General features: G+C 45.1%; 1 protein-coding gene across 1 annotated transcript; it reads right to left on the reverse strand.

The window, feature by feature from the left end:
- Positions 1 to 2,105: 2,105 nt before the first annotated feature.
- LOC308282457 (voltage-dependent calcium channel gamma-3 subunit-like) lies at positions 2,106 to 15,881 on the reverse strand (the record flags this gene model as incomplete). Its single annotated transcript, XM_080722803.1, has 5 exons — positions 2,106 to 2,454; positions 3,271 to 3,553; positions 9,124 to 9,264; positions 12,316 to 12,399; positions 15,695 to 15,881. The coding sequence occupies 5 exons, from the start codon at positions 15,879 to 15,881 to the stop codon at positions 2,106 to 2,108; spliced, it is 1,044 nt and encodes a 347-aa protein (XP_080578929.1).
- Positions 15,882 to 16,153: the final 272 nt, after the last annotated feature.

The raw sequence follows: 16,153 nt of genomic DNA on the forward strand, positions 1-16,153 counted from the left end.
TACCAAATGAAAACACAAGTCGATTTTGTGAACACAGTTAAGTGATTTGATGGCAAAAGTGTCATCTTGGGAAGAGAGTGTGAGGTTTAGCATTTTGTGTGTAAGGTTTTCAGTTTTTTGTGTGCAGTTTTGAGAATGCCGTTATTGTAGTGAAAAACGTGTGTTAACAATCGTGAAAAACTGTAAAAGCACAAGCAGAGGAATGTCTTCATGGCTGAATGCCTGGCTGGAGAGGAAACACAGAGGTTGCCGGTTTGACGCCCCAGCCCTGCCCCGCCCCGGCCCGGGACCCCAGGACCCCAGGACCCCGGGACCCCGGGACCCCAGGACCCCCGGGACCCCAGGACCCCGGGACCCCAGGACCCCGGGACCCCGCTCCGGTCTATGTGTCCAGAGTGTCTCTGAGCAGGACACGTAACCCTTAAAACAGTCATCAGCTGGACGAAGCTAAAACAGAAAGGTCTCACTTTCCTTTCCATTAGTCAGTGCTGGGTCACCTGCAGCCAGGGGTATGTTTTGTTGCCAGACCCCAAACCCCTATGAGTTCACGCTACATCACTGATGATACGTCCCAGGTGCATCCACATGATGTTTATCTTTTTTACATAGGAATAGACTATGTGACAACCAGGAATAGCCTGGTGGCCACCGGAGAGACGGGTGACAGCCGGAATGTAGACGGCACCCTGGAGCAGGTTGGGTTAGCGCCCCAGCCTGGGTCTCCTGTGAGGAAGAAGCCCAACAAACCCACGGTGAGGCCTTTAGGAGGGCCAGTCAGGAACCCACTGCTCCTGAATGAAAGGTCCAGTACTGGGAGTCTGGTGCAACACACAGAGCCTGGACCTGGGGAGACGTAGGAGGGGCCCGGACAGGAGTCAACCCACAGAGCCTGGTCCTTGCCAGGTTTCCTCTCCCAGTCTCGGCAGAGTAGTTCCGGAGCGGCAGATTGTATGGTCCTGTCTTTCTCTAATGGGACTGATCGTGGGGAGCTACTGGGACGTAACGGTGGCTGCATGGGTCACCTGGATGAGGGGTTTGATGTTGCGAGACCCGAAACCCTGATGACTTCACTGATGATACGTCCCAGGTGCATCTGTGTGATTTTGTTTTTATGGTTTATGTTTTATAACTTCAAACAAATTGCAGCAGAAACGCTTTCAACTCTTTTTGTTTCACAAAATGTGTTGTAACAACATATCAACGGCCCCACAAAACTATGGTTTAGTGATGAGTCATCACTTTTCACAGGTTTGTGAGAGCCGTTTTTAGCCCAAGGAACGTTTTTCATGCAAAACAAATGCTTCCAATCAATGGATTCAGAATCATGAAAAAACCCTAGTTTGACCCCTCACATTTTTTTGTTTTTTCTTCCTGTATAGAGCATCGCAGCGGAAGTGGTTTCCTGGTGCCACTTAATATTCCCCATTCATTTTCGCCATAGACTTTTACAAAAATATTTATAACAATTATTTTAAGCCTGGAACCAAGCCATCCAGGATGGCAGTGAATCATGACCATACAACCTTTGATCCTGTGTGAAAACATATTTTAATATTACATTATTTGATATACTACATTTAACTAGACCAGGTCAACCTGGTTGTGCCAGACCCCCTGTCTGTCATCATCATTTATGACATCATGCCTTTTGTAGGCATGTCATCATCATGTCATCATCATATATACCCTTTATATAGAAAACCCGGACAGACCGACATTTGCTTATGTAGGCCTACCCATTTCATGGGTCTGGCAATAACTACCCTTTGTTTAGCGATTTTCAAAACGTTCTTTTCATAGACACAAAGGTTTTATGGTCATGATTCACTGCCATCCTGGATGGCTTGGTTCGAGGCTTAACATAATTGTTATAAATATTTTTGTAAAAGTCTATGGGGAAAATGAATGGGGAATATTAAGTGGCACCAGGAATCCACTTCCGCTGCGATGCTCTATAGTAAAGTTAATGGGACCCAAACTTCCCTTTTCAAAGTGTTCCACCAGTGGGATTTCTCACTTGTTACCAGCATATTTACGAAACAAAAAGAGTTTAAAGCGTTTCTGTTGCAATGTGTTTGAGGTTAACCCCTTATAGTCCTCTCCTCTCAGACAGGGGTAGTCCTCCGGCTAGCGGCACAGTTTCCCGCCAGGCCGTCCACATTGTTGTGCGTTGCCGTGGCAACGACACTGTTGACACCGTTGACACTGTTGACACCGTTCACGTTGTTCACGTTATTGACGCCATCCTTGAGAGGCGCGGCCACGAGGGGCGTGTCCAGGGGCGTGTCTAGAGGCGTGTCCAGGGGCGTGGTCAGGGTGTACAGCATGAAGTCCGGCCCCAGCGGCAGGCCCGGGTCCGGGGGCGGAGCCTGATGCGACACGTGGTTCTGATCGGCGCTGCTGTCTCTCCTGAAGGAACCGCCCCCTCCGCTGTGGTTGCTACGGTAACTGCACCTGGAGATAAGATGAGATAAAGACAGTATTTATCTACTATGTGGCTGTAGTTGTAGTAGCGGTTGTTAGGTGTAGTTTAATAACTAACCTCCTACTGTGGCTTTAGTTGTAGTAGCGGTTGTTAGGTGTAGTTTAACTAGACCAGGTCAACCTGGTTGTGCCAGACCCCCTGTCTGTCATCATCATTTATGACATCATGCCTTTTGTAGGCATGTCATCATCATGTCATCATCATATATACCCTTTATATAGAAAACCCGGACAGACCGACATTTGCTTATGTAGGCCTACCCATTTCATGGGTCTGGCAATAACTAACCTCCTACTGTGGCTGTAGTTGTGGTAGCGGTTGTTAGGTGTAGTTAACTATGGTTGTTAGGTGTAGTTTAACTAGACCAGGTCAACCTGGTTGTGCCAGACCCCCTGTCTGTCATCATCATTTATGATATCATGCCTTTTGTAGGCATGTTATCATCATGTCATCATCATATATACCCTTTATATAGAAAACCCGGACCGACATTTGCTTATGTAGGCCTACCCATTTCATGGGTCTGGCAATAACTAACCTCCTACTGCGGCTGTAGTTGTAGTAGCGGTTGTTAGGTGTAGTTTAATAACTAACCTCCTACTGTGGCTTTAGTTGTAGTAGCGGTTGTTAGGTGTAGTTTAATAACTAACCTCCTACTGTGGCTGTAGTTGTGGTAGCGGTTGTTAGGTGTAGTTTAATAACTAACCTCCTACTGTGGCTGTAGTTGTGGTAGCGGTTGTTAGGTGTAGTTAACTATGGTTGTTAGGTGTAGTTTAATAACTCACCTCCTACTGCGGCTGTAGTTGTAGTAGCGGTTGCGGTAGAAGGAGGAGCCTCGGTTGAGGATGGCCGGAGGCTTCCTGATGGAGGAGCGTCCGCCGGTGCGGACCTGACGGTGCTTCTCGATGAAGACGTGCACGGCCAGCACGCCCGCCATCTCGGCCAGGACGAAGGACAGCGCGCCGAAGTAGAAGGACCAGCCGTACTCGTGGGTCTTCTTGTTGTCCTGCTGGTTGTCCCCCGACATGGCCGATATGTACACGATGATGCCGATGATGTTCACCAGGCCTGCAGGGGGACGGGGGGACGGGGGGATGGGGGACGGGGGGACGGGGGGACAGGGGGACAAGGGGGGCAGGGGGACGGAGGGACAGGGGGACAGAGGGGACAGGAGGACAGAGGGACAGGGGGGACATGGGGGGCGGGGGGACGGGGGGATGGGGGGATGGGGGACGGAGGGACAGGGGGGACAGAGGGACAGGGAGGACAGGGGGACGGGGGGATGGGGGGATGGGGGACGGAGGGACAGGGGGGACAGGGGGGACAGGAGGACGGGGGGACGGGGGGACAGGGGGACAGAGGGTAACATATGTAGTCACATCTGTAATTAATGAAGCATTCTAAAACGGCTAGTTCCATTCCTTGATTCTGATTGGCTGGTTGTTGTGGTATATGAGACTATAACCCACACCTTGAATCAGTTGATTGGCCTATACCAACTACCGTCTCTGTGATGCACGTGGAAGCGATTTGAGATCTGCAAGCTCACAGCACGGCGCGGAGACGCAGATGCGAGCTGCTGTGAGCTTGTAGATCGGCCACTTTTGGCACGCAACACTGTGTGATGAGGAAGGGTTAGCCACGGATGGCTTGACTCCGGGAGGTGAAAACGGGAGGAATTTACACACGGTCCGTGTCACTCCGTGTGTAACAAACAACCGGTTTGTTTTGTGGGCTAAAACTATACAATGGACGTTAAGCGGCAGGGGAAAGTGTTAAGTTGGAGGACGATATGGACCCAGAACTTCATAATCTATTCGCATTTATTGTCTGACTCGTTTCCATTCACAAATGTGCATTTAGTTTATTCGATAAAGACCCAAAATCCACCTCCTCCAAGCGGATAAAAGTTTTTGCGGATAATGAAATGAAAAGTGTTTCCATAAAAAGATTTAAGCGAATGAGCCTTAATGCGCATTAAGAGGCTTTATGGAAACGCCACTTATGTCTATAGAAAGGTAGATGCCAACTTCTCCACGCCACAGGGGGGTCACACTACTGTAATACCAATAATCACAAGTCAATTATGAGTTCCAATCTGGCTTCAGACTTCAGAGTGTCCACTGACACGTGCCTCCTCTAATTAAATGACCAAATCAAACGCAAGGTGGATTTGGGCAAATATTGCAGCATTTGACACCGTAGATCACTTTATTCTGATTGACAAATGAATAGCTGTCGGTCTTGACAGCACAGCAGTGAGTTGGATGCACTCTTACTTGGTGGGGAGGGAACAGATGGTGGAAGTCAACGGAACCCTGCCCTACAGTAGCTGACAGAGTACAGCATCTTGGAATGGGCCTGGTGTACAAGATACACTACACCTCCAAGATACCCATGTACCTGACTAACTACTGGTCTACAAGATACACTACACCTCCAAGTTACCCATGTACCTGACTAACTACTGGTCTACAAGATACACTACACCACTAAGATACCCATGTACCTGACTAAATACTGGTGTACAAGATACACTACACCTCCAAGATACCCATGTACCTGACTAACTACTGGTCTACAAGATACACTACGACTAACTACTGGTCTACAAGATACACTACACCTCCAAGATACCCATGTACCTGACTAACTACTGGTCTACAAGATACACTACGACTAAATACTGGTCTACAAGATACACTACACCTCCAAGTTACCCATGTACCTGACTAACTACTGGTCTACAAGATACACTACGACTAACTACTGGTCTACAAGATACACTACACCTCTAAGATACCCATGTACCTGACTAACTACTGGTCTACAAGATACACTACGACTAACTACTGGTCTACAAGATACACTACACCACTAAGATACCCATGTACCTGACTAAATACTGGTGTACAAGATACACTACACCACTAAGATACCCATGTACCTGACTAACTACTGGTCTACAAGATACACTACACCTCCAAGATACCCATGTACCTGACTAACTACTGGTCTACAAGATACACTACACCTCCAAGATACCCATGTACCTGACTAACTACTGGTCTACAAGATACACTACACCTCCAAGATACCCATGTACCTGACTAACTACTGGTCTACAAGATACACTACACCACTAAGATACCCATGTACCTGACTAAATACTGGTGTACAAGATACACTACACCACTAAGATACCCATGTACCTGACTAACTACTGGTCTACAAGATACACTACACCTCCAAGATACCCATCTACCTGACTAACTACTGGTCTACAAGATACACTACACCTCCAAGATACCCATGTACCTGACTAACTACTGGTCTACAAGATACACTACACCTCCAAGATACCCATGTACCTGACTAACTACTGGTCTACAAGATACACTACGACTAACTACTGGTCTACAAGATACACTACACCTCCAAGATACCCATGTACCTGACTAACTACTGGTCTACAAGATACACTACACCTCCAAGATACCCATGTACCAGACTAAATACTGGTCTACAAGATACACTACACCTCCAAGATACCCATGTACCTGACTAAATACTGGTCTACAAGATACACTACACCACTAAGATACCCATGTACCTGACTAAATACTGGTGTACAAGATACACTACACCACTAAGATACCCATGTACCTGACTAAATACTGGTGTACAAGATACACTACACCACTAAGATACCCATGTACCTGACTAAATACTGGTGTACAAGATACACTACACCACTAAGATACCCATGTACCTGACTAAATACTGGTGTACAAGATACACTACACCACTAAGATACCCATGTACCTGACTAAATACTGGTGTAAAAGATACACTACACCACTAAGATACCCATGTACCTGACTAAATACTGGTGTACAAGATACACTACACCACTAAGATACCCATGTACCTGACTAACTACTGGTCTACAAGATACACTACACCACTAAGATACCCATGTACCTGACTAAATACTGGTCTACAAGATACACTACACCACTAAGATACCCATGTACCTGACTAAATACTGGTCTACAAGATACACTACACAACTAAGATACCCATGTACCCGACTAAATACTGGTCTACAATATACACTACACCACTAAGATACCCATGTACCTGACTAACTACTGGTCTACAATATACACTACACCACTAAGATACCCATGTACCTGACTAAATACTAGTCTACAAGATACACTACACCACTAAGATACCCATGTACCTCACAAACCACTTCCTAAAGGTCAAGCATGTCCACAATCACAACACCAGAGGCAGCTCCACTAATCATGTTCAACCCAGATTTGACTAGAAAAAAGGCTCCAATAGGTTCTCCTGCTATACACCCTGGAACGCCCTACCGCAGGCCTTAAAGGAGCGCAAATCCCGAGCCTCCTTCAAAATCAGTCCTTCAAAATAAGTTTATACTTGAACCCCAGCATCCCTATATTCTGGGGGGAAGGTTCACCAAAAATAGCCAATCTACAAGCTCACAAAGCGTCACGTTGTGAAGCGTTGTGAAGCGTTGTGAGCTTGTAGATCAGCTATTTTTGGTGAGGAGAGTTGGCCTTGGATGGAAAATAACTCATCAAGTACAGTCAGGTCTGTTTTACTAAGAACAAGAAGTGAATATTGATTGTCTTATTATTATTGTCTTGGTGCAAACACTTATGCATACTGTATATTTGTGTACATTTTTTTGGCACTACGTTGAGAAGTAGTTCCTAATGTTTGAATGACTGGACAATTGTAAGTGCTTTGAGTTTGCAATATGCTTTGAAAAGTCGCTTAAAACTGCAATCCTTTACAGAAACGTTAGTACTACTTTTTTTTTTGTCTCGACACTTTATGTATATATATACGGTATTTGTATATATTTTTAACTTAATTGCTCTGTATGGTTGATTCTCCTGTAGTGTTGATTCTTCTTGTTTGTTTTTGTCGCTCGGCTGTACACAACAGTCCTTTTCTTTTTTTCTTAGGCATGGACTCACACATATGCGTGAAACATCTTCTCCGTATCGTCTGAGAATGGCCACTGGGAACGCCGTACTAATGCATTGTCAATGGAAGGTTGTTTGGTATTTTGTCGTTGCCGTGTCTCTAGCTCAACCACAGGCTGTCTTTTGGCCAAGAGACACGGCAACGACAAAACACCAAACAACCTTCCATTGACAATGCATTAGTACGGCGCCCCCAGTGGCCATTCTCAGACGATACGAAGAAGATGTTTCACGCATATGTGTGGCACGCCTTACTGTCCTGTAACCTGTAACTGCTGTACCTTCTGAGTGACTTAATTTCCCCCTATCTATCTATCTATCTATCTACCTATCTACCTATCTATCTATCTATCTATCTATCTATCTATCTATCTATCTATCTATCTACCTATCTATCTATCTATCTATCTATCTATCTATCTATCTATCTATCTACCTATCTACCTATCTATCTAACTCCAAATGTTATCATCAGATTATTCTGAGGCTCCCTAGCTGGACTGGCATCAAACCCTGGTATGAACTCGCTGTGAGAGATGGATTGGAGCTGAAGGCATTTGATACGATGATGTTCTGTCACCAGGTTCCACGTATGGAGGAGGCCAGGCTTCCTGTATCCGTGAGACATTTGATGTTGACTTTACAGAGTTTGTGCATCTGCTTGTGTTCAGGAGTTTGAAACTCCTTCTAGATCTGATACTTTTGATGCCTTAGTGTGATACTGTAATATAGTCAAATAGGCCATCACAGAACAATATAAAATGTGTGTTTGTGCGTCTGCGTGCGTGCGTGTGTGCATGAGTGTGTGTGCGTGTGTGTGTGTGTGTGCGTGTGTGCATGCGTGTGTGTGTGTGTGTGTGTGTGTGTGTGTGTGTGTGTGTGTGTGTGTGTGTGTGTGTGTGTGTGTGTGTGTGTGTGTGCGTGCGTATGCGTGTGTTGAGGCATTCACGAATAGTGATTTTTAGTATTTGAATTTGAATACCTCGAAGTATTTGAATAGTCAAATGTTCAACAGGAAATATACGTATATATATTTATACAGTATATATATATATATATATATATATATATATATATATATATATATATATATATATATATATATTTTTTTTTTTTTTTTTTTTTCCATCCAGTCAAAAGGAGCAATTCTCTGTCTAGTGACAGTCTCATTAGCTGGCTCTTCCTCCATCATGACATGGAGTTTGTCACATAGAGTTATAATAAGAAGGTTTGTCAGCTGGCCGCTGTTTTCCCCACTGGTAATTAATTTGTTCTGGGAGACGAAACGTGACGCATGACATCAGTATAGAGCATTAACAAATTCATTCACCAGGGGCAGTGACAACTCATTCTTATGACTTCCTATCAGCCAAGCTGTATAAACCATGAAGAAATAATATTTCTTTAAAAAAAAGAGAAATAAAAAAATAAATGAATATTCGACTTAGGTGAACAACGTCGAATAGTGACTTTGATATTCGAATATTCGGTGAATGCCCTACCGTGTGGGCGTGCGTGTGCGTGCGTGCATGCGTGCGTGCGTGCGTGTGTGTGTGTGTGTGTGTGTGTGCGTGCGTGCGTGCGTGTGTGTGTGTGTGCGTGCACTACCTGCAGAAATAAACAGGATGCCGGCTGTGAGGATGACGTTGTGTCGGGACTTGTAGAACTCACTGGCTGCAACGCACATTCCTCCCAGAAACAACAGACACACACTGACGATGGGGAACAGACTGGACGCTCTCACTAGACCTGGAGAGGCAAACAAACACATCTTCATCATGAGAAATAAGTGTTCAGCACTTGTAGGGTGACCAGATGTCACCAGATTTCAGGCGTCCCACAAATTAGCCCTATTCACGGCCCGCCCACTCAGCAACTTCCTGGTGCTGAAGTCACGTTTTGAAGGGTATAACCCTGCTAAAAGCCCATAGAGTTAACACAGAAATCACAAATTGAATGCAATTTCCGAATAGTGAAGTATAAAATACGGCTAGCATGACCAAGAACACAAGATAGTAAACAAAAGCATTATAATTTACTTTACCGTTGTCTTTAAGTCCAGCGATTTCTGTGTTAGTTTCCCCTTCAAAACTGACGTCAGCACCAAGAAGTATCCAAAGAAGGAGAAGTCACTGGAAGTCACGCCCACACCACGGTCCATGCGCCATGACACTTTGGGTGGCGGAAGTTGCAACGGAAGCTCGATGAATAACATTGCGTCTATGAGCTTCAGCTGGGACAGCTCATGAACAAAAAATAATTCTGAACGATAGAGACCGTTGTTGTATAATCGCTCCAGGAATATAAAAGAAGACATATCACAGGTATTTTTACAATCACTTGCTTTTCGATGTGCACGGTACATAATGTTATTGAGGCAGCTAAACAGCGGCGGTGGCCGTTTCTGTCTCGGAGCTATCGCGAGATTTGGATTCCAGACAGGGAATGGTGGAGAGTCTCGCGATACTATCTCGTTCAGAAACGTAAATTGTGCTATTTAGATGCCTCTATAATGTTATACAGTGTACTCACCGAAAAGCAACACAGCACAAAACAATGTGTGACATGTTTTCTTTTATATTCCTGAGCTGAGTGTTTTATAAAGGTCTCTATCGTTCAGAATTATTTTTTGTTATATTGTACGCAATGTTATTCACCGAACCTCCGGTGCCACTTCCGCCACCCAAAGTGTCATGGTGGATGGCCATGGAGCCTAAAATGACGTCAGTGTTCCTTCCTTCTTGATCTTCCTTGGTCAGCACCAGGAAGTTGCTGAGAAATTTGCTGAGTGGGCGGGGCGTGAATAGGGCTAATTGAGACTACTGTCTCACATTGTGACTGCCAGCAGTGGCGTCAGTTCAGAAAAAGCTAAGGTATGGCAACATGACTGGTGTCCTGCACGTGCAAGACACCAGTCATGTTGCCATACCTTAGCAACAGGCATGATACATTTATTATAAGAAGTAAAACCGTTTCTACGGTTTCTTGGGCTGGATATGGCAGCCTGGAACGGTTGTTCAAGTGCAGCTGAACTTGGCATGTTAGTAAACGTGCCACAATTAACAATAATGCATTTCACCTGTGCAGCTGACCTTTGGAACCTGGGAATATACCATGTTGTCAAGATGGGGAGAATAAAAGTGTGGAGAATATAATTATAATACCTTGTTAAAGTGACCATTTTGTGAAATGTTGCATTTGTAGTTATTTTACTGTAATTTAACAACATAATAACCAGCACAGATAGACAAAGAGACATTCATGGATTTATATTTAAAAGTAACTTTTATTTTTCCCCATTTTGCCATACCCAATTGACGCCCCTGACCACCAGGCTCCAGTAATAATCAATGCACAGGTGTTGATAGGTGAGCAAGCTAGACTGGACCACACTGGACACATCACTGCTCATAGCAGCACCTGAAGAAATGATATCCTCCTAATAGTTGGCTTTCCATTGTAAATCTCTCTCATTGTCTCTTTTCCTGCAAGATGATTTCAAGCCTGTTAAAATAACCTCATAAATATAGTATTTTGGATTCATGTCAATTTGTGTTTTCAGATATTTAACCACTTGAACCGTCAATACTTAATAAACTTGTCAATACTTAATAAACCTTTCTATCACTCAAAGATTTGGAGGACCCCCTGCAGTAACTCTGGGGACCCCCTAGGGGTCCCGAACCCTCTGTTGAAGACCCCTGCCCTATAGGCTTCAGCAGGTTACTAATAAAACCATAGGCAGTATCAAATTACCTCAAAGCATTTAACTTTTTCTCTGCCATTTTAAACATAGCTGTAGTAAGCAGCTGCCAAATTGTCCTTACCTTTTAACGTGGGCACGCGCACGCATCGTGCACAATCTGTGCGCGACTCATCTAGTAGACGTGTAGACTCGGTGACAAGCTTTCGAATACAAAAAACCCCATTGAAAAAGACATATCCGTTGCCACGCTGTATCTCTGCTTATCAGCCAGTGTTTACATGAAAAAACATTGAAAAAAGCCAACTGTGGGCTATGGTAACACGTGGACACGTTCGCGCACAAAACGCACGATATGTGCGGGGATCATAATCCAGGCGTGTAGAGACTGGATCAAAGTTTCCAAACGCAAAAATCAGATTGAAAAACGAGCGTTCCATCGCCCAGTAGCTTCCACTTCTGTTACACAGTAAACCAATGGAGGCGGGACTATGGCCCAGGCTCAGACTGGATACGGAAAGCTGGATCCGGTCCAGACCGGAAATGACCGGATACAGTTAGGGGGGCGGGCCTAAAGAGCCAGAATCAGCGAAAATCTGCGCTAATACTTTTAATCCTTTCATAATGATTAAAGCTAATTAAACTATGCGGGCTCTACGGGCATGGCAGCGCGGTACAGCGGGAAATCTACGGGCTCTACGGGGATCGCGAGGTATGAGTTAATAGCAAGCAACTGAAGTAGTTTAAGTTGCTACCCCCCCCATCCCCGCCCCGCCTGCCCGTCCCGATCTGCATGCTCACAACGCGAGGCGGTGTGAGCATGTAGATCTGCATGCTCACAACGCGAGGCGGTGTGAGCATGCAGATCTACTATTTTCACAATTTCTGCCTCTGATATTTGGCCATTGTTTAATTTGTCATTTTAGAAGTATTAAAAAGTCCTTAAATTGTCACTTTAAAAATGTGCAGATACCCTCTATACACTTAAACTGTATGTTGGTTTGTTTACTGTTGAGTGAGAAAACAATGTTGCATTAAGTTAATCATCTGGGGACCCCCAAAATAATTTGGGGGACAAAGAAAAACATGTTACTCACGTAGAAGATACTCTGCCGCGTCCTGCTCATAATCAGCATCCTCTGGGAAGTGTTCGATGTCTTTACACACCCCTCTGAACGCACCTACACACACACACACACACACACACACACACGCGCGCACAAGCCTCAAAATCCACCTCCTCCAAGCGGATAAAAGTTTGTGCGGATAATGAAAGTTTATTCGAATTTTGAAGTGTTTCCATAAAAAAATTAAGCAAATAACATTTAATGCGCATTAAAGGAGTAGTTCACCCCCAAAATGCATTTTTTTCCTATTGATTATTCATGCCATGGAGAGTAGAGTTCAATAATATTTTTTGTTTTTTGTCACATTCCTAAGATAAAAATTTGATTCGAGTAAATTTACCCCCATTGATTCCGGATGGGGACCCCGTTTAGAAACGGGTCCCCATCTGGAACGAATGGGGGTAAATTTATTGTTATCACATTTTTGTCTTAGGAATGTGACAAAAAACTAAAAATATTATTGAACTCTAGTCTCCATGGTGTGACTAATCAATAGAAAAAAAGTCATTTTGGGGGTGAACTACTCCTTTAAGAGGCTTTATGGAAATGCCACTATTGTTATCAAAGGGAAAGAAGAAAGGATGGCAATACATTGTTGTACCTTAACTCAAGTAATGCTTTTCATACAAAACTTCTACTTGTAACAAGAGTAGGCTACTTTTTTTTTTACATTGTGGTATTGAAATAAATAAATAAATAAATGTGAGTAGCTTTTTTTTCCAGCCCTGAAAATGGCTTTTCTAAAAGTGCATGACGGAGTTAGAGTAGATACAAAGTAAAGTTGTGCCTTTCACTGGCTTCTGTCTGTGCAGCGATCAATAGTTCTCTGCCCTGATCGGCTCTGAACCTGTTTAATGATGCGGACATGGTATTGATAAACCACACCCCCGTCACCCTATCAGCCTATCAGCCTATCAGCCTATTGATCCCTACGTATCGATGCTGCTGCGGTGGCCTCGTGTCGCCATGGTTACCAACACCACAACACATAATGAATGTCCTGACTGACATTAAAGCAGTGCTTAACAACCCCCAAAATAGTCAACGTGTCACGCTGCGACGCGGTGTGAGCTTGGAGGGCGGCTACTTTCGGTGCTTGATACCACACTGAACTAAGTATAATCAAGTGAATACTGGAGATGTGGTGTGACAGCATGGATTTCTACACAGAGAGGGCAATTATTTCAACATGAGATGCTGCATTCAAGTTCAGGAGAGTTTGGACAAGGCAATTCTCTAGGACCGGGGTTTTCAAACCTTTTTGTCTCAGGGCACCCCATAAATATAGTTTTTTAATCCGAGGCACCCCTACATTATAATTTTCACTCCCAGCTTCTGTTTCCATACAACCAGACCAAACCAGGTTCTGTTCTGCTTCTGTTTCCATACAACCAGACCAAACCAAGTTCTGTTCTGCTTCTGTTTCCATACAACCAGACCAAACCAGGTTCTGTTCTGCTTCTGTTTCCATACAACCAGACCAAACCAGGTTCTGTTCTGCTTCTGTTTCCATACAACCAGACCAAACCAGGTTCTGTTCTGCTTCTGTTTCCATACAACCAGACCAAACCAGGTTCTGTTCTGCTTCTGTTTCCATACAACCAGACCAAACCAAGTTCTGTTCTGCTTCTGTTTCCATACAACCAGACCAAACCAAGTTCTGTTCTGCTTCTGTTTCCATACAACCAGACCAAACCAGGTTCTGTTCTGCTTCTGTTTCCATACAACCAGACCAAACCAGGTTCTGTTCTGCTTCTGTTTCCATACAACCAGACCAAACCAGGTTCTGTTCTGCTTCTGTTTCCATACAACCAGACCAAACCAAGTTCTGTTCTGCTTCTGTTTCCATACAACCAGACCAAACCAAGTTCTGTTCTGCTTCTGTTTCCATACAACCAGACCAAACCAGGTTCTGTTCTGCTTCTGTTTCCATACAACCAGACCAAACCAGGTTCTGTTCTGCTTCTGTTTCCATACAACCAGACCAAACCAAGTTCTGTTCTGCTTCTGTTTCCATACAACCAGACCAAACCAAGTTCTGTTCTGCTTCTGTTTCCATACAACCAGACCAAACCAAGTTCTGTTCTGCTTCTGTTTCCATACAACCAGACCAAACCAGGTTCTGTTCTGCTTCTGTTTCCATACAACCAGACCAAACCAGGTTCTGTTCTGCTTCTGTTTCCATACAACCAGACCAAACCAAGTTCTGTTCTGCTTCTGTTTCCATACAACCAGACCAAACCAGGTTCTGTTCTGCTTCTGTTTCCATACAACCAGACCAAACCAAGTTCTGTTCTGCTTCTGTTTCCATACAACCAGACCAAACCAGGTTCTGTTCTGCTTCTGTTTCCATACAACCAGACCAAACCAAGTTCTGTTCTGCTTCTGTTTCCATACAACCAGACCAAACCAGGTTCTGTTCTGCTTCTGTTTCCATACAACCAGACCAAACCAGGTTCTGTTCTGCTTCTGTTTCCATACAACCAGACCAAACCAGGTTCTGTTCTGCTTCTGTTTCCATACAACCAGACCAAACCGGGAAGGTCCGGGAAGCGCCGTGAACAAAACCAGAACCAACAAAAACAGGTTCAGGTTCTGGAAAATTCTGGTTCTGCCTGGTAGTGGGAAAGGGGGCTTATGTGTGCACGTGCCTGGACGGGACCAGTCCAGACCAGGGGTGTTGTTGGCTGGATTATTCATAAAGCTTTCCCGGAACAGAAAGATCCCATGATTGGCCGCTAGTTGTGCTGTTTTCCCCCCCGCGAGGTACCAAAAAGATTACATCTCCACTGGACCCCATTCATTTTCCTCTTTGATTTTCTAACCTTAATAAACATCGTCATAAATACTTTATGGTTCCTGTCGCTAGTGAAAAACTGCCTTTCAATCACCATGATATGCGTTTTGTGCAAATATGGTCCCATTTATGGTCAAATTGATGATAAAGTTGCGGGGGGCGTGGCCAACTAAGCTGATACCAGCCGGCTGTGTTCTTCTTCGTGTGCTGTATTTCGGGAGGCTCCGACCACATTCTCCCATGTATCCCTGCGATTGCACGTGACCGTTGGCAGCCAATAGCATTCCTTATGATTCCTGGGGTACCATTCAAACAATGATGGCGACACCCATACAAGGGACAAAAAAGCGCCATTTTCGCATGTTTTTTTTACAGTCTATGGTCCAGACCAGAACCTACCCTCAGTGCAGCAGGTCCTCTAGACCTCCTGAACCTACCCTCAGTGCAGCAGGTCCTCTAGACCTCCTGAACCTACCCTCAGTGTAGCAGGTCCTCTAGGACCTCCTGAACCTACCCTCAGTGCAGCAGGTCCTCTAGACCTCCAGAACCTACCCTCAGTGCAGCAGGTCCTCCAGAGCCCAGAGTGGGTGAGGACCTCCTCGTTCTTGCGAATGGTCTCGTTCTCCAGGTGGTGTTTGGGGCGGCACATCCCTCTGGAGTACAGCCAGTAGTCTGTTCCCACGGCGATGGTCATCAGGCTGAAGGCGCAGAATGCTCCCGCCGTGGTGAGCAGCATCATGGTACCCTGGTACTGACGCACCCTCATACCTGGAGGCAGGGGGGGAGGAGTTACTGGTACTGACGCACCCTCATACCTGGAGGCAGGGGGGGAGGAGTTACTGGTACTGACACACCCTCATGGTACCTGTAGGCAGAGGGGGAGGAGTTACTGGTACTGACACACCCTCATGGTACCTGTAGGCAGAGGGGGAGGAGTTACTGGTACTGACACACCCTCATGGTACCTGTAGGCAGAGGGGGAGGAGTTACTGGTACTGACACACCCTCATG

The sequence above is a fragment of the Nannobrachium achirus genome (genome assembly GCF_963921795.1).
Source record: "Nannobrachium achirus genome assembly, chromosome: 3".
NCBI classification, from domain to species: Eukaryota; Metazoa; Chordata; class Actinopteri; order Myctophiformes; family Myctophidae; genus Nannobrachium; species Nannobrachium achirus.